Here is a 23,096-nt window from a genome sequence, read left to right as displayed (position 1 = left end):
CATGTTATCATTTTCATTGGTATTTCCCTAGTTTTTACCAGTGATTTTTACCATCTTATCATGTATTTATTGACCACTTTTTTTCTCTTTCAGACATTGCCTCTCTATATCTTATGCCCACAGTCTGTTGTTTCCTCTTAATATAAATGATTTTTAAGATTTTAAGTAATCTGTACACCCAGTGTGGGATTCAAACATACAACCCCAAGGTCAAGAGTCGCAGGCTCCACCGACTGAGCCAGCCAGGCACCCCTAAGTGATCATTTTTTACGTTTATTTCTCTATCCATGCAATCTCTACACCCAGCGTGGGGATCAAACTCACAACTCCCGAGATCAAGAGTCTTCTGACTCTGAGCCAGCCTAGTGCCCATAAATGATTTGTCTTTTTTTTTTAATTCTGGATGTCCATCCTTGATTTGTTACATATGTTGCAATCTCAGCCCGTTTCTTATGTTTAAATTTAGGATGCCTTTTCTTATACAAAACTTTGAAATGTGTACTGTGATCAGATTTATCAGTTTCTTCCTGCTGCGTCTGCCTTCTGTGGCTTAAGAAGGCATTGCCTATCCCAAAGTGATAAGCCTTACTTTCCTGTGTCTCTCAGAATAACATTCTGGGGGGCTTAATCACACAGCTTTGTTTTCACGTGGAGAGGAGTTGATGCCCCCTCCTGTAAGCTGACCTTCCCAGAGCAGGCCCCTCTGTCAGCTCGCTGCTGTGTTCCCCAGGGCAGGGAACTCCGTGGGATGCTGGTTCTGCAGTCAATGCAGCCAGCATCACGTTGCACATTGGACTTCCTGACACCTCGCTGAAGTGGCAGAGAAGGCTGCATTGCTGTAGGCCCGGGTGACCACAGGCCTGAGCAAGCCAGTCCTCCCCTTAAGCCAGGCAGAAGCTCTAGACTGAAAAGAGAATGCAAGAAGGGAGTGAGAAGGCTCACAGCTCTCTCTAGTCTTAGGTGGAAGGAGCTTCTTGGATGCAGATGATGGAGACATTTTCCCGAATTTTCTACATGAGGTCAAAGCTCTGATTCCTTATCCTCAGGGTGTTATCATCGTAACCCCCACTTCCCTATAAGGAAAATGAGGCCGAGGAAAGCTAAATGTGTAGATTTAAGTTTATGTTAAGACGCCAACTCCAAGTTCTGCTTAGAATCCATCTTAGTATGATAGAAGGGAAGCTTTGGTGAGTTTCTTATCACTCACCAGACAATGTTTCTATGGTTCGTCCTTTGAAGGAGGTGCTTTCTCCCTGTTTTACAGATGAGAACACTGAGGCTCAAGAGAGAGAAGGTCATGTAATCAGGACACACAGAAGGTAAATAAGTAGAAGATCCAGAGCTGAGCCTCAGAGTTCATGCCTTCCTCCTGTTCCACTCCTCTTTCAGAGGATTTGCAAAAAGTACACAAAGCTACCTGCATAAGAAAAGCACATTGTTTTTTCTCCCCTTTATCCAGCAACTCGCTCTGGCTGCTACTAGGGAGTTGTCTCCACCAAGTGGGTGTTTTCATTTTTGCTCCTTTGAAATGTAAAATAAGGCACACACCATTTGGAAATCACTTAACTTTTAAGGGACACCTTGAAGGTTTCCTCCAACGGAATTCATTAATTTAAAGTCCCTGTATTTTACTAATTGAAAATTTGAACAAGCTAGTGAGTTCTGTTTATCTCCAGCTCCTATTCCTTTCAAAGCACTGCGTGAACTTCATCTGAGAATCATTTTCAGCCAGGTTGTTTTTAGTACATGCCATCTATTTTTGTTAGTGGGAATGTTTGCCGTTTCTTCCAAGAGAGTTAACTATAAATTATATGGCAGAGAACTTCTAAGTAAATATGTTCATGCCTCAGCACTTTAATGTGTTAATTAGCTATTAAAGGTGTCAGTAAATTAGACCTGTCAAAAATAATGGCCTCCTTGACTAGGTTTTTACTGCCACTTCACTCGATGGTGTTACTTACAAGTTTTGCCCTCTGGGACTGTTAAAAAGCAAGGTTGTAGAGGTCTGCCTTGCAAAAGATAAACTCTTGAGTTTGTTGGAAGTCACCTAAGGCCTGCGTCTGTGGGTGTTTTAAGGACTGGTAGCCCCGAATTTACACAACCCGGGCTTCCCAACACCCGGATTCCGTCTACAGCCGACAGCCAGGGGGTGCTTTATCCTGCGGAGAACCCCAATCCCTGCTCTTTGCTCCCTGTTTCAGAAAATGTAGCCAGTGATTGTGCTGGTCAGGTGCCTTTGTGCATGCAGTGAGTTAGCGGGTTACCCCTGCTGTTGGAGGCTGGAGGGTTCTGGTTGGTACTGAGGAAGGACCTGAGCACTTCAGACACAGTATTTCTCCTCTCCTGCTTGTTCCAGGAGACCAGTCCTGCTGCAGGCCTGAGGGCTGAGACAGGAGAACAGAGTGAGAACCTCAGAAAGAAGTATTATGAGTAAACGGTTGAATAAAGTTTAAAGACTACTGGTATTTTCATATTAAGTCATATTAAGGATTGAATGCCCCAGCCTGAGATTCTTACCACCATTTACATCTGGGAAAACACATTCCGTGTTCTAAATGATCAGATTGTAGGATTTAGCCTTTTGCCAGGCTCCTGCTTTTTCTGTTCATCGAGCCTGTGTGATTACTAAAGTAAATGCTGAAGTTTTCTAGGATAATTTTTTTATGCATATATTATAGAGGCTACCTCTCACACACGCTGTTTTGTCTGCTTGGTGACTGCAGTGAGTCAGCTAACATACCTCAAAACCAGAGATTACAATAAATCTCTGAAAAAAATGAAACCGCACAGTCCCAGGAGCTCTGGTGGTAAATGATGAGCCAGTTGTGGTTATCTTGATAGATGTTCTTTAATCTTACTGAGGGACTAACGTTAACAGCCTTCCTGTCTGTCTGTGCTTCTGCCTGCCCCCTGGGGTCTGGCTGGGGGACTGAGGGTTGAAATTTTGTAAAAACCTGGGTCAGGGGCGCCTGGGTGGCTCAGTCGTTAAGCATCTGCCTTCAGCTCAGATCATGATCCTGGGGTCCTGGGATCGAGCCCCGCTTCGGGCTCCCTGCTCAGCGGGAAGCCTGCTTCTCCCTCTCCCACTCCCCCTGCTTGTGTTCCCTCTCTCGCTGTGTCTCTCTCTGTCAAATAAATAAATAAAATCTTTAAAAATAAATAAATAAATACAAATAAAAAACCTGGGTCAGTCTTTGGCAGCAGAGACCCAGATAGCCCTGCAGCATGATTATTGCTACCAAAATAGGCCTCCTTTATCCTGTTGTACTAATAATAAATTTGTTTTGCTGTTTTTAATAGCCTTACAACCAGTAGAACTGCTTTGTCTCTGGAAGTAGTTCACATTATAAAATAGATCATTGTCATTGCTGTCTACATTTGTGGAGGCCTAGATTTGTTGCAATTAAACAGAGCATCTTCTGTGTACTCTTCAGACTGGATCCTAGCAATAGGATTGAAACTTAAAATTTCATTTCAAAGGAACATGGGCTGGAGGCGACCTGTCAGCATCATTTCTTGAATTTATAATTACTGTAGTCTTAGAATTATTATTTATTGTAGACTTTGCCAGAACACTAACAGTAAATGACTTGCTGTATTTATGAGTTTTTTCAAATAAGAAAATTTAGTTCCATACGTAAGCCTGATGTACACACATGTTCATTTACTCAACAAATGTTTACTTAAGCCTGGTATATGTCATCACTATTTCAGATTGAAATATGGCACTGTTTCAGGCTGAAATGAAAATGACCTTATGTGCTTAAAATTTACGGGTTTAAATTCTATTGCTTTAGAATTTGTTAGAGTCTGGACAAAAGCCAAGTCGAAGTTTACCCCCACCTTGGCTCTGCAAATAAGAATAGGTGGTTAGGAAAATGGGTGGGGTCAGAAGATGATAAGACAACCCAATCAAACGAGGTTTTCGGGGGCTTGGAAAGCATCCATTTAAATGTACACGGTTAATTTCATAACGATGGAATATTCCTTTAGAAAACAACCCTGCTTGGGGCGCCTGGGTGGCTCAGTCATTAAGCGTCTGCCTTCGGCTCAGGTCACGGTCCCAGGGTCCTGGGATCGAGCCCCGCATCGGGCTCCCTGCTTGGCGGGAAGCCTGCTTCTCCCTCTCCCACTCCCCCTGCTTGTGTTCCTGCTCTCACTGTCTCCCTCTGTCAAATATATAAATAAAATCTTAAAAAAAAAAAAAGAAAAGAAAACAACCCTGCTTTTCTAAACCCAGTTTTCCTCTGTGTGCCCTGAAAATAATAAAATGTCATTAAAATACTTCCTGATTTAGACTCATCATGGTTTATCATGGGATTCCAATCGGTCTCATTTATAAGCTTTCACTAATATCGGAATGCCGTGCTGTCCAATTATAAATTTTATAATGTCAAAACCATTAAAACATCCATTTAGAAGGTCCAGTGTGCAAAGGAGTAGGAGGGTTGAGATAGTGGCAGACGATGTTTCTTATGGAGAAGGATTTTGTAGTCAGAACTGGGTGGAATCCGTTTCAGTCTCTTACTGACTCATCTCTGGTGCATCCTAGAACCTCTGCTGCTTCCATGTCCTTACCCGTGAATGTGGGAATACCAGTGCTCGAGGGATCTGTCCTGAGGATTATGCACACGCCGATCTTAGAAGTGTGTGACATAGAACAGACAGGCAGTCCACATAGATGAATTTGCTTTCCTTGCTTGCTTGTCTTATGATGATGGTTATTTTTTCAGAAAACAGGAGCAATCAATTCAGAAGGACAGTAGAAAATGGGGATTTCTCCCTGGATAGCCACATGTTTTCTGTTAATGTAGATGACCTATTCTAATTGCAGGTTATATCCAGGCATGTAGAGGACTTATGATTGCTGCTGTCAGTCTGGGCTTTTTTGGTTCCATATTTGCCCTGTTTGGAATGAAGTGTACCAAAGTCGGAGGCTCAGATAAAGCCAAAGCTAAAATTGCTTGTTTGGCTGGGATTGTATTCATACTGTCAGGTAAATAGTAACTTTCTCCCAAACAAGGTACTTCACGATGTTAATGAAAGGACACTAACCACGATACTTTCCTTCTGATACTTTGTAGGGTTGTGCTCAATGACCGGTTGTTCCCTGTATGCAAACAAAATCACAACGGAATTCTTTGATCCTCTCTATGTTGAACAGAAGTAAGTACTCTTCTCAATCTGTCTGTTTCTAGCTTACAGGAAATGTATGCAGATTAATCTTCCAAAATAAGATACATAAATTCCTTACACGGTGCACGAAAGTGAGACACTTTGATCAATAGTATTTGATGACATCATTTCAAGAGTAAACATATTCTGTGCTGCGTTGGCAAAGGATGCATTTAGTTACTACATTGGTGTCACGTAGCGTCTTGTCTCTAAAAAGCTCAAGGCACAGGATTTAAAATTCTAAACTTTGTCCACTGGACATCATTCAGTTCGGATCAAGTAGAGGAAAAGTGGAAGAGAGGTGTGAGCGGGGTAGGAAAGAATGATGATGTGTGATAACAGGAAATGAAGGGCTGGCCTTGACTGATGTCCACCCAGATTGATATTTGTCAGCTGCTGGTATGTGGGCCAGAGTCCATCATGGTTTCAAACACTGACATGGGAACTGCGACCTTGCTCCCGAAGATTAGAGATCTGTTAACGACATCTTAATGAAGTATCATTTTTTTCATTTTTAGTTAGCCTTTGAAATTAGCTCCTTGACAAGCTCCACCTGATAAACCTTTATTTAAAAAAAAACAACCAGGGGCGCCTGGGTGGCTCAGTCAGTTAAGCGGCTGCCTTCGGCTTGGGTCATGATCCCAGGGTCCTGAGATCGAGCCCCACGTCGGGCTCCCTGCTTGTTGGAGAGCCTGCTTCTTCCTCTCCCTCTCCCTACTGTTCTGCCTACTTGTGCTCTGTCTCTCTCTATCAAATAAATAAAAAATCCTTAAAAAAACAAAAAACAAAAAAACAACTGTACATGATGCAGGGTTTTTAAAAAATGCTCTGTAACGGCACAGACACCCCCCAGATGTGACCAGTCCGGGTTGCAGGAGAACGGCTCGGCATTTACAGGTCAGTTTGTTGGAGGTGTTTGTTTCCTTAACTATGGGCCATTGGTTTTTACACTTTCCCTAGGCTTATTTCTTTGCCTTGGGAAAACCCCAGGGATACCAAATTAGAAATAATAATGTATGCAGTATTTTGTCTTCCACGACAATATACCCACGTACTTCCGTAGAAAGCCACATCTGCATGCATGTGGATAGTTAGCAGCTGGGCTGGTGATGCTCTTTCAGTCTTCAGGTCAAGCGTTACAGAATTTTTAAAAAAAAATTACTAAAATTGCTGGTTAGGTGTGCATTCCTTTCTTTTCTGGTGGATTTAAGAATCTTCAGGGAATTGATTTTTTAGTTCTGTCTTTAGTGTCTTTTATTGATAAATATTGGATGCTTATATAATGAAATATAATGAAAATAGTAGCTAATACATGTCGAGCCCCTACCACGTACCAAGCAGAGCATGGCAAATATTCTTCTTCTATTTTATTTTATTCTTTTTTTTTTTTTTTAAAGATTTTATTTATTTATTTGAGAGAGAGACTGAGAGAGAGAGAGCATGAGAGGGGGGAGGGTCAGGAGGGTCAGAGGGAGAAGCAGACTCCCTGCCGAGCAGGGAGCCCGGTGCGGGACTCGATCCAGGGACTCCAGGATCATGACCTGAGCCGAAGGCAGTCGCTTAACCAACGGAGCCACCCAGGCGCCCATATTTTTTTTATTCTTGCAACAGCCTGATAAGGTAGGTTCTCTTGGTACGACCTTTTTGAAAATGAATGTGTGCAGTTAATGTGTGCAAGGGAACCTGGACTAAACCAATATCGTCTGATTGGACTGGGAGCCAAACCAGGCATGCTTGCTCTATGACGCATGATTTACAATGCTAGATTTCATAATTTTTGTGATGGTATGCTATATATATTTTTCATTGCGGGAGTTTCTTTTGTATGTTTTTAAAAACTATTTTAAATTTTATTAAATGGGAAACAAAAATAACTGTTTTAGACCCCAGTATAATTTTTACTCCCCTGCCTATGTTGGAAAAATGTGTTCTGATTTATAAATTTTCTCTTAACTAATGTTTGATGATGAGATTTGCACACGTGTACATGACACTGGACATTGAGATGAAGACTGAGACCGTGCTCCTGAAGATAGGAAGCATGTTAATGATATTTAAATGAAATATAATTTTCCTTAAATGACATATTTTTATTTCGGATCCTAAATATACAACAAAACTGTATTTCTCATGGTTTATTTTATTCAAGACATTGCTCACTTTTATGGATTATCTGTTATACATTGCTGTCTTTATTTTCCTGACAATTATTAAGGATATCTTTGTCAGAATCTTAAAATAAAATCATTTTCATTTTTCCTCAAAAGGTCAAGGCTAACTCATATATGCCCCATAACTTAAGCCTGTCCTTTGTGTGATTTTTTTTTTTTCCACTGCTTACTATATGCTCAGTCATCTAATTCAGTTTGGTGCATTGGAATTTCTGATTTTCTTTTAGATTTTGGTTAAACTTAGTTCAGTGATTATGGACTCTGAGAGGTTTTCCTCATTTCCATATTGTTGGTGCAACATTGAACTATCCCATTCCCCCTAATGACCTGTCGGCATTCCTCTCTCTCCCTATTCATGCTCTGTCTACAAGCTCATCTGTAAAATCAAGATAATAATGGCACTCTGCTCGTAGAGTTAATATGGGAATTTGGAGAGTGTGTATGTGTGTGTGTATATATAGAACTGATTAGAGGGAGCCTGGGTGGCTCAGTCGGTTAAGCGACTGCCTTCGGCTCAGGTCATGATCCTGGAGTCCCGGGATCGAGTCCTGCATCGGGCTCCCTGCTCGGCGGGGAGTCTGCTTCTCCCTCTGACCCTAACCCCTCTCATGTGCTCTCTCTCATTCTCTCTCTCTCAAATAAATAAATAAAATCTTTAAAAACGAAAATAACACAAAAAAACTGATTAGAAAAGAGGAAACACTGTGTTCCCTATTACTGTATTGTGTTAGCTATTATTAAGATTCCTTTTTAAATTGTGTGTAGTAGTTAAGACGTGGCTTATCTTTATAGATGTTTTTATTAACTCTTTTCTGAAGTGACTTAAAAGTGTAACACCTGCAATTTGGCAATTTACCTTATGTAATTAAAAACCCAAGAGCGAGGCGCTTTTTGAAAAACAACAGGGCTTATAAATCGGTGGTATTTACAAATAACAGGCCCTTCACACAACATACTGAGAGGAAATACAAACTTCATTAATTAAACTGCTGCATATTGAGAACACCTTGCAATAAGAGCTCACTCACATCTGCATCCCCGGCAGTGCCTTACACAAAGGCATACAGTCCATTTGGGTGAAGGAATTATCAAGGCCTGAGAGTTGTAAATGTGATCAGCTTCTAATTACCCATCATGGTAGAAAAGAGGCATGAAAGGGGCAGGTGACCTCTTCAGGAATTCACAGGCTTCCTTGAACAAACGCACTTCTCTAAAAGCCAGCAAATCAACTCACTTGGATTCATCTTTTATCAACAGCTTTAGTAGCGGACAGAGAGCTGAAAATTAGAAAGATTAAGAAGCTAGAAATTGGGGGCGCCTGGGTGGCTCAGTCAGTGCAGTGCCTGCCTTCAGCTCAGGTCGCGACCCCGGGTTCCTGGGATCAAGCCGCTCGTCGGGCTCCCTGCTCAGCAGAGAGCCTGCTTCTCCCCCTCCCTCTGCCTGCCACTCCCCCTGCACGTGCTCTCTCTCTGTCAAATAAATAAATAAATAAATAAAAATCTTTACTAAAAAAAAAAAAGAGCTAGAAACTGGCTATCCGCACAAAATGAACGAATTCATAGGTCTTAAAGTAGACTCTTTAAAGCAAGATTTTGATTTGGCCTCAGCAGGCGTTTGCTAGAATTTAGTCTCCGGTGCCGGTCACTTGGTTTGTGCATGAACTTAGGGATGTGTTGGAGAATCAAGGCTAAACGCAGGGCAGCCCTTGGTGGGCTGGGATTTGGAGGGTACAGTGCAGGAAGGTTCTAACTTTCTTTGGTGAGAGTAAGCTCCTTGAGGTCAGAAAACATGTATTCCCTCACTGTCTAGCCCTGTGCCTGGTAAGTGAAATTCGTAATCTGTAGAGCTGGTCCTTGCAGGATTAGCGGGAAAGCTTTCTGTTGTCTCAGCCCACGGTGGAGAGGAGAGAGGAGAAAAAGAAGGCACACTCACTTGTCTCTTCCCATCTTTATCCCATTCCCCTCTTCCTAAAAGCAGCTACCACCAAGTGACCTCTCTCCCTGCAGCCCTAGAAGGCATGACTGAGGCACAGGTAGGTGCGTGTGCGTTTGGCCTTTTGGAAGGCAGTGAAGACAGCTGCTTGCATGGGCTCTAGCTGACATCTCGGGTGAGCAAATCGTAGCTGCCCCATACCCGAGTCCTAGAATGCACTGGAAAACAGTCTGGGCTCAGAACCTGGTTTTGTTGTTGTTGTTGCTGTTTTGTTTTTCTTAAGATTCTGTGCTATATTAATTGAATCTTCTCTGTGGATTTCGGGGACATTCCTATGTAGGGCCCCACCTTGGTGGCCTAAGTTAGACACACGACTAAGCTCATCCACAAAGTTCCTACTCCATTCCTACTATGTGCAGAGAACTCAGTAGGCACTTTGCTGATGAGAGAAAACAAGGGGCTTCTAGTGTAGCTGGAGTAAAGATCGAGGCATAGCCATGTCAATAGCATCCCACTGTCTGCTCAGTGGCTCCGTATTCTGAAACCCCTCTTCTCCCTCCACCGATTTGGGAAGTTCTTTCTCCCAGGCTGCTGTCACTTAACACAGCTGCAGTTCTTTCAAGAGTTACATCTGCCTGTGGTCATGTTCTGCCATTTCCCCATTTTTTTTCGCTTTTGTTTTGCTTCTCTGCTTTCATGCAAGTTGTGATTATGTTTCATGACTGCAGGATGGGCTCCTGCAAAGCTTTGGAAACGATTTCCCAACTCTTCCCTTTGGGCTGTTCAAACCAACTTCATCCTTTTTATTAAAATAAAACCCCCCAAATCAAAAAAAAAAGTCTACCTTCCTGCAACCTTATGGTAACTGGTACCCCCTAGCATAATTCATCCAACCAGGGAGGTGAAATTTAATTCAGGTATTCCCACCACCACTTGGTTGTCCAAACCACAAGCTTCCTAAAGGTCTTGATTTGTTTTCTTTCTTTTTTTTTTTAAGATTTTATTTATTTATTTATTTGAGAGAGAGCGAGAGAGAAACAGCATGAGAGGGGATAGGGTCAGAGGGAGAAGCAGGCTCTCCGCCGAGCCAGGAGCCCGATGTGGGACTCGATCCCAGGACTCCGGGATCATGACCTGAGCCGAAGGCAGTCGCCCAACCAACTGAGCCACCCAGGCGCCCTTGATTTGTTTTCTTAAATAAACTGTTCCAAGCAAGAATTTATTGACACAAAGAAACTTCTTTCCAAATCCGTGCAAGGTTGGAGCATTGAACCAATTGCCCTAATTGAGGAAACAGGGCGTTGTAATCTTAGATTTATTCTCTTTTAGTATAGAGATTTATTGTTAATATTTTGGCTCAGATATTCTCACATTTGGGCCTTATCCTCCAGGCTTTTCTGTTATTCTCAGAGTATTTAAAAACCAGAGACGTATTTATCCCTAGCACTCATTCCTGACATATGTTTAGTTTCTGCTCTAGGATTTAAGCTTTTCTCGGGTAAAGTCTTTTCACTATTGTGGCTATTTAGTAGTTAGAAATACACGGCTGTCTATTCTCTAATAAATTCTCTCCTCCTTGTTATCTGTCCAGTTCAACAAACAATGGATAATTCAAGGAGTACCTTTCTAAACTACACATTTTCCTGGGTGAAGTTCAAAGGAATATCGATCTCACTACGTGACCTTGCCATGATATTTGACTTCTCTCTCTTGTCCTTACTATAATTTAATGAATTATGGATGTTTGTTTATTTAAGCTTACTCCACTCAGAAGGTTATTTGGAGAGTGAGTTAATGTTGGTAAACAGCTCACAGATTCTTGGATAAGGGGTTCCATGGACGTGCCAGATATTAAGAACAAAACAATTCAGCAGTTAAATGTTAAGAAGGGCTATTCTGAGCCTTTCCCTGTGTTCAGTAGTGGCCCAGGCCACGTCATAGCACCACAATGGCTCTGATGCTTTTGTTAGGCTAGCGTGACTTCAAAATACGCGTGGAAACCAAGTGTCTGGTACCTGTGTTTTGTTTTGACTGACCGGCACGTGAAGTCGCAATTCCTACCAGTCTGCCGTGCTTTCTGGTGACTCTGCTTCACCCCCGCCCCCCTCCAGGCCCCCTCTCCCTCTCCCTCTCTTTCTCACATGCTGGCTAACTCCCGTTTATCCTGCAGGATGTGCGTTCTGGGGAAGGTGCCCCCCTGCGTGCTCCTGTTTGTTGCACGCACTTGCTGCGCCCTCTCCCAGGCCTGACCAGGAGCATCTCCAAGCAGAGACCACAGCTTGCTCATTTTGGAATCTCTTGTGCCTAGCCTACGCTCCAGGACATTTGCAGCAGGGATGGTCCATCAGCAGTGGCTATGACTGTCTGTATCTCTCCTGGAGGGGAAGGACTGAGTACACTTGTGGAAAAGACTGATAACCCCAGCTCCGCCACTTACTTGTTGTGTGACCTTGAAGAAGGTCCTTATCTTTTCTGGGTCCTGTGTTCCTCATCTATAATGTGGGGATAATAAATAAATATTCGGTGATTTAGAACCGTGCATCAGCACATAGTAAGGACTCAGTAAATGTTAACTATGACTTTTAAGGATAATGACCCTTACGCAGAGTACCTCAATGTTGCAATTCATTACCTTAACGTAGTATATTGAGGTTCGCCATAGAGAGATGGAGCTTGAAATGGTGGAGACATTGAAATGATAACCGTGGTAAGACGCTTGGCTCTCAGATGGAAGGCAGGTTTGAAAGGGACCTAGCATGGAACCATTTAAAAGCAATAAGGCTTGAGTAATTCCTTCTTTCTTTCTCATCACCTCGGTCATAGCGGTGAGTGAGAGACATGCAGCTGCTTGAAGCTGTTAAATGTATGGACACTGTAGAGACCCTTCTCATACCTCTCCCCCAATGCCTGGTTGATTCTAAAATGCTTTCAGGAAGCCTGTGGACGCTCCCGAATAAAATGTGGGATACACGTTTAATTGGCCAAGGCTTTTTTGCTGCAAGTTCATCTGTATATTTTTGTCTCAACACAAACAAATACGCACACCTACCTGCGCACACACGGATCCTTGACCTGCGCTCAGCCACGGGCCGTGTGCTCAGGGGGTGCAAGGCAGCGTTGATTGCTTTAGGAATTTCCTGTCTGGAAGCACAGCCCCCTCCGCGGTGTCCGCTCTGCAGACTTCGCGGTTTGTGTGCAGACGATTTCCCAACTCTTCCCTTTGGGCTGTTCAAACCAACTTCAAACCTACTGCGTCAGCTTTGAGCATCAGGACTCAGCACATCCTTTCTCACCTGAAATCAAAGAAAGCCCCCAGTCAACCCCCCAGTTGTCCATATGAGTGGAACTCAGTGGCATGGACATTGCCAAACAACAGATTTGAGGGGGTTTGTTTTTTGATTTTTAAAGATTTCATTTATTTGTTTGTCAGAGAGAGAGAGAGAGCACAAACAGGGAGAGCGGCAGGCAGGGGGAGAAGCAGGCTCCCTGCTGAGCAAGAGCCCGATGCGGGACTTGATCCCAGGACCCCGGGATCGTGACCTGAGCCGAAGGCCGATGCTTAACTGACTGAGCCACCCAGGTGCCCTAACAGATTTGTTTTTTTTTTTTTTTTTTTTTTTTTTTTTTTTAGATTTTTTTTTTTTTTTTTTTTATTCATGAGAGACAGAGTGAGAGAGAAAGGCAGAAGGAGAAGCAGGCTCCCAAGGAGCAGGGAGCCCGATGCGGGACTCGATCCCAGGACCCTGAGATCATGACCTGAGCCGAAGGCAGATGCTTAACCATCTGAGCCACCCAGGCGCCCACAGATTTGTTTTTGAATTGATCTATGAAACTTTGGGGACAGGAGATACTTCTTTTAGATTGTAAGTTACCTTGGCTAATGTGGGATACACGTTTAATTTATTAAGTTACACTGTGGATTTTTTTTTTTTTTAATTTCCCTGAATACTTGGCAAGAATTGGACTTCTGTAAAGATACTCATGGTGCACTTTACAGGCCATTGGAGAGGGATGGCGGCAGATAGGCTAAGAGGTAGGCTTTAGAGTTAGATCTCTGTTCGGCCCCTGGGCTCATCCTTGCTCCTCTGGGATCTTTAGGGAGATGCAGTTTGTCTGTCTGGATAAGAGCTCTAGTTCCTCCTGCTTCTCCATATTAAGAGGATCGAAGAATATAACATATATTCACCATAGCAGCATGTGATAAGTCACCAATAAGTGTTACCTGTTATTAATATATGCCGTTTGTAGGATTCTGAATGACCTTGTTGATAAGTCATAACATACAGAAAGATCATGCATGCTTGTCTGTTTTAATCTGGCCACAGAAGAGCAATTTAGAATTGGCACCAACAAAAAATCAGTCTTTATTTTGCGTTTCCTGAATGTGAGAATTCTCCATGAGGTTTCCGTGTGTACTTAAGTGGATGCTTATTATTTAAGTTATCCCATCCTACTTTAGCCACCACTTGGGAGGCGCCTGCTACTACTTTAAAGTAAGCCTCCTGGGAAGCCGTGGGTGAGGAATCCTGTGGCATCTTGCAGGCGGTGGGAGAGAACTATTCGCTGAAGGGTTTGTTGGGGGGGAAACCAGACTGGGAGCAAGGCGGGGAGGCGCACAGGCCCAGGCAGGCACTCCACAGCCCAGCCCAGTAGCTGGGCCCCCAGAAGAAGAGTGTGGAATAATGGGGGGGGGGGGGATGTGTGTTTGTGGATCACACCTGGAGAATACTTCTTTAATATAAAATCTATTCATGCACTTATATAGACCTTGGATTATATAGCCTGTGAGTTGAAGAAAGTTTACTGTAGGTAGTCATCTTTAAAAGAATGGCATGCCAATGGAATTCAGTTTTAAAATGTTTCCATTGATAATATATGATATACTTTCTAAACTTTAAACTTTTTTTTTTTAAACATACTCTTTTTTTTTTTTTTTAAGATTTTATTTATTTATTTGACAGAGAGAGAGACAGCGAGAGAGGGAATACAAGCAGGGGGAGTGGGAGAGGGAGAAGCAGGCTCCCCGCCGAGCAGGGAGCCCGATGTGGGGCTCGATCCCAGGACCCCGGGATCATGACCTGAACCCCAGGATCATGACCTGAGCCGAAGGCAGACGCTCAACGACTGAGCCACCCAGGCACCCCTCTAAACTTTAAACTTGATGAGAGAGAGAGTTGTTCTCAGGTAACTGGAATATTTATCTTGGCTGCTAGCACTTTTGGTGAAAATGAGGAGTAGGACAACATGTTTGAAGAAACACTGTCTTAGGCGTCAAAGGCCTGGCCCCTAGCTCTGTGACCTTCAGCAAGGTCACTTCTCCTCTGGGGGGCTTAAAGGAGGAGACTTTTTTTTTTTTTTTCATTTGCTACCCAGTTTTTGTTTTATTTTTAGAGCCGTTGCGTTTTCTTTTTTTTCCAGTCCGACATGCCCTGGTTTTCATTACTACACTCACCTCTTTTTGTGCCGGGTGAGAAGACAGCCTGAGGGGAATTCAGAAGAAATTCCATATCCTGGAGCTTGTGAGCCCCTGAGAAGTCAGTGAGCCGGGGAGAGAGAGAAAACGCCCTTCTCTCTGACACGACAACTAAAGAAGTACATTGCACGGATTGTATTTTCTCAGATTGACAAAAACTTTTTTTTTTTTTTAAAGATTTTATTTATTTGAGACAGAGAAAATGAGAGACAGAGAGCATGAGAGGGAGGAGGGTCAGAGGGAGAAGCAGACTCCCTGCCGAGCAGGGAGCCTGATGCGGGACTCGATCCAGGGACTCCAGGATCATGACCTGAGCTGGAGGCAGTCGCTTAACCAACTGAACCACCCAGGCGCCCGGACAAAAACTTTTATTTAGCTGAAGTATACATAAAGGGAAGAAAGAGTGGTGGTGAAGAGCTTGAGGTTTGGAATCACAGTTCTGGGCTTTAAATCCTGGTTTTACTCTTTACTGAGCTGAGGCATGGGGCACATGGTTTAATTTCTCTGAGCTTCAGATTCCTCATTTGTAAAATGGGATAGCAATACCTATCTCTCGGGATTATAATGAAGATCGAACATAATTATGCAAAAAAAGGAAACGGCGCGCGCACGTGCATGCACGCACACACACACATACACACACACACACACCCTAGTATAGTGAGCTGATGGTAATAGTCGCCCCTGTTGTGGGCATTTACTTGAACCACGTCTCTGTGGATCTGGGAGAACAGATAGTGTTTACTGGGCAGAAACGTGCTTGCTTAGTATCTGCCGATCCCCGCTAGACTCTGAGATCCTTGAGAGCATAGCTGTGTCTCTCTCGTCCACCTTGAGCACAATGCTTGGCATGTCGTTTCTGGGGTGGTGACCCGGGTAGGCCACATAAGCTCCCCGTGGATGGCAAATAAGTCATGACAGGGGTTTGGATGCAAGGAAGACAAAAGAGGAGGTGCAAATGAGAGGTATTCTCCAATCCATGCCTTCAGATTACCGTGAAGGTTACAGGGCTGAAATATGAGTCTAAGTGTGAGATGATCAGAATTAAGGCCTCCTGGTGTGGTACTAGTTCTCTAGGCCCCTAGACACAGCCAGGTGGGTGAGAATAATTTCACCCAGTAGTGCAGAGGACATTTGAATGCGTTGGATCTTTATGGTTCTTTTTGGGGGAACTTTTAAGCAATTAATCTGTGTTTTCATTTCTCTGATTAGAAGTAAAGTTTTCGCCAATTTACTAAATTTACATTCAATGACATAAATGAATTGAAGTCAGGCAGCTTTTGATTAGTGCTATCAACTGAGCGGATTATTTGAGGTACTCTAGAAACAATGTTTTGATCCATGAAACAAAATTCTGTCCTCACCCTGACAATCACGGATCTGTCTGGTGCTAAGCAGATTTATAGCTTTTCAGAATAATGGAAACCCATCGGTGATCATAACAAGTCAGTAAAGAGGGCATGCTCTGAGTGGGGAAGGTTGTCTGGTGCCAGGAGATATTGTTAACGAAAGGAAGACCTGCAACAGAACATCTGAAATTTGGTGATCTTCTGAGGTGTTGAAGTCAGCTTCTTAGCATTACCAAAAAAATGAAGAACAATTACCAAAAAAATGAAGCAGAGACTAAGCTTCCCAGTGAGTGTCAAAGGAGGCATGCTTTGGAACAAATTTGAGTGGATTATAATGCTCTCTCTCAATCCCATCTTTCACTAATACTAACCAGTTTTTGCCAGATCACGCACACTGATAGGTGTGAATTCGAGTCCCTGCTGAGTAAGTTAGCTCTACGTGTCTTTCCACAGAATGAAGAAGGAAAGTCTCTGCAAAAGAAAGAACCAAGTCACAAAAGCCAGCTTCTTAAAAATTACTGGTGTAGACATGGAGTCTCTTGAAGACTTCAGCTCTAAGTTGACATTATTTATTGTTTGTCTCTGACAGAATTCACAAGGAACTCAAATGGAAATGATATTTTTCTTGGAATAGAGTCTATATTTACTGACTTAAAGAAAAATGAGGGCGCCTGGGTGGTTCAGATGGTTAAGCATCTGCCTTCAGCTCAGGTCATGATCCCAGGGTCCTGGGATCCAGCCCCACATCGGGCTCCCTGCTTAGCGGGAACCCTGCTTCTCCCTTTCCCTCTGCCTCTCTCCCTGTTCATGATCTCTCTCTCTCTCTCTGTATCTCTGTGTCTCAAATGAATAAATATCTTTAAAAAATAAATTAAAATAAAAAATAAAAATGAAAATATATTTAAAAATAGGAATACACAAACCAGTTTTTAACATAAGATAAACCCATGATTCTTCAGGAAGTTTCCAGATGAGCTTAAATGAATATAAAGACACACGTCCCAACATTTGGCCTGCCTGAGTAATTTATCCTCTGGTTTGTGACAACACCATATACATGTTTGCATGCTCCTTTGAGTGAATTCACGGTGCCGAGCAGCAGTTTATGATTCCTATCACTGTCACCCTTGATTGACCACTATTAATAATTAGAAGCTTATTTTTAATCAACCGTAGTATCCAGCACTGGAATCCTATTTTAGAAAGCTAAATATTTTTTAAGAAAAACCTCAGACTGTTGCTTCAGGGGGTATTTACACGAAGAGTAATACTAAGGCATAGTTTTAGGAATGAAGACAACCTGAACCTAGGAGGACAAAAATAGAGAAAAAACAGGAAGTGTCACTAAACAGTAATCCCACGATAATGTCCTCCAAGTAGAAATGTTCAATGTGCTCACTTTCAGCTGTGTTTGCCGTGACAGCATGACCGTGGGCATTTGGTGCTTACTACTGTAGGACTTCCAGATTTTTGTTTCTTTGTTTTCTTTTAAGATTTTATTTATTTATTTATTTTGAGAGAGAGAGCGCGTGCACGCACTGGGGGGGCAGAAGGGGAGGGAGAGAGAGGGAAAGAGTCTCAAGCAGACTCCACTTCGAACGCAAAGCCTGACGTGGGGCTCAGTCTCATGACCTTGAAACCATGACCTGAGCTGAAACCAAGAGTCGGACACTCAACCGACTGCGCCACCCGGGCTCCCTAGGACTTGCAGATGTTTTAAAGAGCCTGCACCTAACACCTGGGAGGCACTCTGTTTTATGTGCATGATGGCGTTCAAACATCATAAAAGGGCTGATTGTGGAAATTCAGGATATCCTTTTTTAGATGTATGGCATGACATTTAACGAAGGCATTTTTTACAAAACTGTGAATTTCACCCTCTTGGTCTGGCCAGTTCTTTTTCATTGGTGCACCTCGCTCCTGAGTCCTTTGGGGTCAGCTTTTGTGTGCAGACTGAAGGTGTTTTGTTCCACATTGCAGCAATCTTCTGTTTCTGCCATTGCTTCTGATGGGAGCACTTGGAGACTTTCTTGGTTTCCAGAACATAGTGCTCTAGCGCAGGATGAAGTGCTTACCCCTAGTTGTTCTGCTATGGCTGTTCCTTGCTTTACCGACCACCTGGGTTTCCCAGAAAAGGCAACACAAGAGTGAGAAAAGAAGGGACCCCAGGGCAGCATGCATCTTGTGCATCGCCTCTTCCCAATTGTGAACGCAGGCTATGAAATTACCACCGTAGCCAGATACGCAAATAAGCGAGTGGATCATACGTTCCTAATCTGTGAGTGTTGCTTCTGGCTTCCCCCAGCTGGCGGTCGGGGCCACTCCTCCATTACTGCTGTGACTCACGTCACACCGGAGAGCCTACCCATGCCCGGCCAGGACTTCAGCCAGTGACACGGCACATAGAAACAGACGAGGCAAAACTCGGGACAGGCCCAGGCAGGACGTGCCTGCTGCTCTCAACAGTGCAGTCTGGCCTCAAGACCTAAGCCTGCCCCGGCGCCTGCGGGGAGCCCACCTTGGCCTTGCCTTGCCCCTTGTCACCCTCCCCTCTGACTCTCCTGTCTCAGCTCTTCTGTGGATTCTGCATGACCAAAAGAGACCCCTCCCACTTGGACTTCATTTTTTCCCCATTAGGTTGGGGTAGCGTCCATCAGTCTTTGCCTTGCGGTGGAAATCTATGGGCAAAAAAGTCTTGAGAATCACTTCTTTATTTAAAAAAAAAAAACAAAAAACCCCCCTATTCTTCAAAAGAAGGATAGGCAAACATGAAAACACACAACCCTAACATTTTGGTATACTTTTGTAATTCCTTATTTGTTTTTCTGGGTGAGTACTCCTCCCCTGAAAGGATTTCCTCTAGTCCTCCATGGCAAAAAGTGATTTCCTTTTTCGTTCTCCATAGCATTATTTGTACCTTTGTGTGGGGACCTCCCCAAGGTAGGAGCTGTCTTGTGTATCTTGTGGAACTTTGCATCTGCTTGAGGCATCAGCAGAGTACTGTGGCCAGCCAGATGGCAATCTATCACTAAATGCTGTTATTTTGTATTTATTTCCCACTAGATTATGGTGACAAGCGAGGTAGCACTTTATCTAGCACTGACTTTTTATGGGCTTGTAGAGGAAGAAAAACTTAAATTTCCCCCCCTCTACTTTCCTGGGTTCTCAGCGGGGGCCCTATAAATTAGACTGACAAAAGACAGATTGGGGCGCCTGGGTAGCTCAGTCGGTTAAATGTCAGCCTTCGGCTCAGGTCATGATCCCAGGGTCCTGGGATCGAGCCCCGCATCGGGCTCCCTGCTCAGTGGGGAGCCTGCTTCTCCCTCTGCTGCTGCTCTGCCTACTTGTGCTCTCTCTCTCTGTCAAATAAATAAATAAAATCTTTAAAAAAAAAAAGATTAACAGGAGAAAAAAAGAGCTGGTTAACATGTGCATCGTGGAGACACGTAGGAGTACCCAGTGATGAGTAACTCAAAGTGCCGGTTAGAACTTGGGCTTATATGGCATCTGAATAAAAGAACAATAAGCTCAGAGAAAGGTGACAAGACCAGAGAAAAGGACTTTGAGCCTCTGGGGTGGCAGATCTATGGGGAACTAATGGAAGATATGGCTGGTTTGTCAAGTTTGTTACGAAGATCCCCCTGGTGCCCTTTGTGTGCCCCCCCGGGTGTACTGTTGTCTCTGGTGATTAACTTCTGTCCTTCCTCGTCGGTGGGGTGGGAGGGATGGGGGACATCTTTACAAATTGATGTCCTGCTTTAAGGCAAATGGGGAGGGGCAGAGAGCTTTTCTGGTATTTGCTTCTCCGTTGTTGCCTTTAGCTCAAAATAATTCTCATGCCCCAGTGGACTTTTTGGGGGTGGCATATTCTGCCATCCTTCAACACCTTGTTCATGATTTGCAAATAAATGTTTATTGAATTTAATTAAACTGAAAGCAAAGGCAACCTGCCATTTTCTAACTGGAGTCTGCTGAATAATTTACCCTGTGCAGTGGACTAAATAGATGGAACGCTCTGTGAGCTTCAGACAGGCCCAGAGGAGGAATACCGGCTGAGCCAGGAGGCCAGGGCTCCTCACCCGGCTTTGCCTCTGATTTACCTGCAGGGATCACTTCTTCCTTTTGGGAAGTCGGGGAGACATAATCAAGAGATGGCTAGAAAAACACGTTGAGTAAAGTTTAAAGCGTTATACAGATACAAGGTGTTATTACTTCCTGTAAAAGCTCCAGTAGCAAACGTTTATGATGAGCATTTAGTAAATGTTGGCTCGTTAGCCTTAAATACTGTTTATGCCCCAAATAATTCAGCCATAATACTTGTGCAATACTTCCTCACAGGTACGAATTAGGAGCTGCTCTGTTTATTGGATGGGCAGGAGCCTCACTCTGCATAATTGGCGGTGTCGTATTTTGCTTTTCAATATCTGACAACAACAAACCTCCCAGGTATGAAAAAGAGACAAAGATGACCTGTTAAAATTATTACAGGTGTGGCAAATTATAGATTGTTCACACGATTCTTAGAAACATCAAAAAACTAGGATTGATTGAAGTTAGGGATATATAGTGAATGTACTATTAAATAAGATAAATACAGTGAAGAGAATAAATATGTAGTTAAGTTAATTTAAAAAGTCAGAGCTCATCCTTCTTACCTTCCAGAGCCATTTCTGTGAGCAAAACGATAGGGCTTACCGTGGGGCATATTCTTCACTGTGGCCTCATCGTTTTCACATAGGCAGAGATTCCTGATGAAGGTCAGTACTGTCCGCCAGGGTCCAGGAAGATGAGTTTTAAAAGAGAAAAACTGAACAGATGATGAACAAGCCACGAGTTTCTTCTGCTGAGATTCGCACTGACACACTGTTCAGAAATGACAGGGAGATATTTGCGGGGGCGGGGTGGTGGTGAGAGAGAAGGAGAGAGAGAAGCTCACCAGCAGTAAGCAGGGAAAGTCTGCAGCTTTGCTGGGACAGAAGCAGGGGGTAATGGTTTCTGCCCTCTGTGTGCAGTAGGACCTACCAGACTGTGTTTTGCCTTGCAGAATGGGATACGCATACAATGGGGCCACGTCTGTCCTGTCTTCTCGGACAAAGTATCATGGCGCCGAAGGAGGTTTTAAAACCACAAATCCTTCAAAACAGTTTGATAAAAATGCTTATGTCTGAAAAGAGCACTGCTATGAGCTGTCTTGAGTTATTATAAAAGTGAACTGTTCACAAAATGATCCCCCCTCAAGGCCTTCCTCTAATTCACACTCAAAACTATTTTTAAAACATGAATTTGGAGAATTTGCTGATTGTACGGATGTAAATGTTCTAATCATTTTCTGTTGTGGCTTTCTATAAAAAAAATAAACAGGTTATTTACAGGATTTGTATATATTTTATATATTTATAGAGCATGGGGAGTATTTAGCACCAAGGGATCAAGTATTTGTATTGGAGCCTCCGTGATCATTCAGACGTGGCATTCTTTGTCCCCATTCCTTGTTTCTTTTCCTTCATACATTAAACAGAAGGTGTATAAGAAGTGGTGTCTTGTGAACAGCGTGGGGGCAATCTGAGACTGTTCCTCAAAAGATGTTGGGGTTGAATGGACAGGTTACTGGCTGTGTCGCGACGACTTCCAGTTTCTTACACCTGTTTGTCACCACTGTGATTCTCAGTGACCGCTCAGGAAGGGCTAATGGGGCCAAGACATTGCCTGGCACGTCCGCCTTAAAGAGCTGCTGAGGCTTTTCCGAAACAGGAAGCGGCAGATTCTGGGCTGGAGGGTCAGCACGAGCCTGGCTGGAGATGCGGGTCGCGGCTGACTTTGGAGGCAGTCGAGGAAGGTCCCAGAGCCTGCGTGGCACCTGCCTCGCTCACAGCCTATGGCTGAGTTCTGGTGTGTCTCTCGGGCCCTGAGTGCACAACCAAGCTGGGTAATGGAGAGACTTACCATTTTTCAAGGCATGTAAGTTGCCCCAGTGATCTCTGAACAGCGTGAAAGACTTAAAAAGGAAAATCACATTATTTGGAGATGTTCAATGGGAAGAAGAGGAAATAAACAAGTTTGTTACTAAAAAAATTATATGTATATTATATAGATACATATATAATATGTAATATATAATATATAAAATAAATATGTAATTTATAAAATAGTAAAATAAATATAAGTATAAAAATATATACTATATATATAATATATATATATATAAATATCTCTTCTAGGGATACAAATGAACCGAAAGCCACAAGGGAGGTTCGGTGCTACAGGCCAGTGTGGGGGCAGGATTTTATGGGTGTGTGTTTAAAGCCAAGTTTTTTATTTCAGAGCTGTGCTGGTGAAGGTAATGTTTAGATTGTACTGAAGCATTCTAGCTCCTGAAGAATTTAGGGAGAGGAGGCGGGGGGGTGAAAGGACAGAAAAGCTCTGTTGGGAACCGCAAACATGTTAGCTGTGCATCAGTGAGGGGAAACACAGGGTCCGAAGAAAATCGAACAAACCACATCTCCGAGGACAGCGTGGTAGGACTAAAGAGAGGAGTTAAAGGAGTGGCTTTTGCAACACAGATGTGCCGACTTAATTTAAATACTGGGTTTGTGTAGCAGTTCATCCCATTTCCCCTCCCCTTTCCGTCAGGAGTGAAGACGGGGAGCTTAGAGACCGGGGTAAAGCCTGCTCTTGTCACTTTCAAGTCGTATGGCTTTTGGCAAGTTACTTAATTCTACATTTCTCACATCTTCAGGATGAGGTTATGATATTCACTGTGTCCCAGAATTGTTCTGATTAAATGAACTATGCGTGTTAAAAAAGCAAAAATAGGGGCACCCTGGGTGGCTCAGTCGGTTGGGCGTCTGCCTTCGGCTCGGGTGGTGATCTCAGGGTCCTGGCATAGGGTCCTGCGTCAGGCTCCCTGCTCTGCGGGGAGCCTGCTTCTCCCTCTCTTCTCTGCTCCTCCCCACTGCTCTCTCTCAAATAAATAAAATCTTAAAAAAAAAGCATACT

At 43.5% G+C, this 23,096-nt stretch overlaps 1 protein-coding gene across 2 annotated transcripts in view; it reads left to right on the top strand.

The window, feature by feature from the left end:
- CLDN10 (claudin 10) overlaps positions 1-21,619 on the top strand; it is a 103,413-nt gene extending 81,794 nt beyond the window's left edge. For both annotated transcript variants that reach the window (XM_045867804.2, XM_045867803.3), the window contains exons 2-5: positions 4,835-4,996; positions 5,085-5,166; positions 20,439-20,546; positions 21,145-21,619. In XM_045867804.2, the coding sequence (XP_045723760.1) occupies positions 4,835-4,996; positions 5,085-5,166; positions 20,439-20,546; positions 21,145-21,268 (476 nt within the window). In that variant the 3' untranslated portion in view covers positions 21,269-21,619. The remainder of the gene's footprint in view (positions 1-4,834; positions 4,997-5,084; positions 5,167-20,438; positions 20,547-21,144) is intronic.
- Positions 21,620-23,096: the final 1,477 nt, after the last annotated feature.

The sequence above is a fragment of the Mirounga angustirostris genome, unplaced genomic scaffold, assembly GCF_029215605.1.
Source record: "Mirounga angustirostris isolate CCGP_5_RB_7025 unplaced genomic scaffold, mMirAng1.0.hap1 SCAF_3, whole genome shotgun sequence".
Lineage (NCBI taxonomy): Eukaryota > Metazoa > Chordata > Mammalia > Carnivora > Phocidae > Mirounga > Mirounga angustirostris.
The sequence above is the reverse complement of the archived record's forward strand: the minus strand, read 5'-3'. Positions and strand labels throughout refer to the sequence as shown.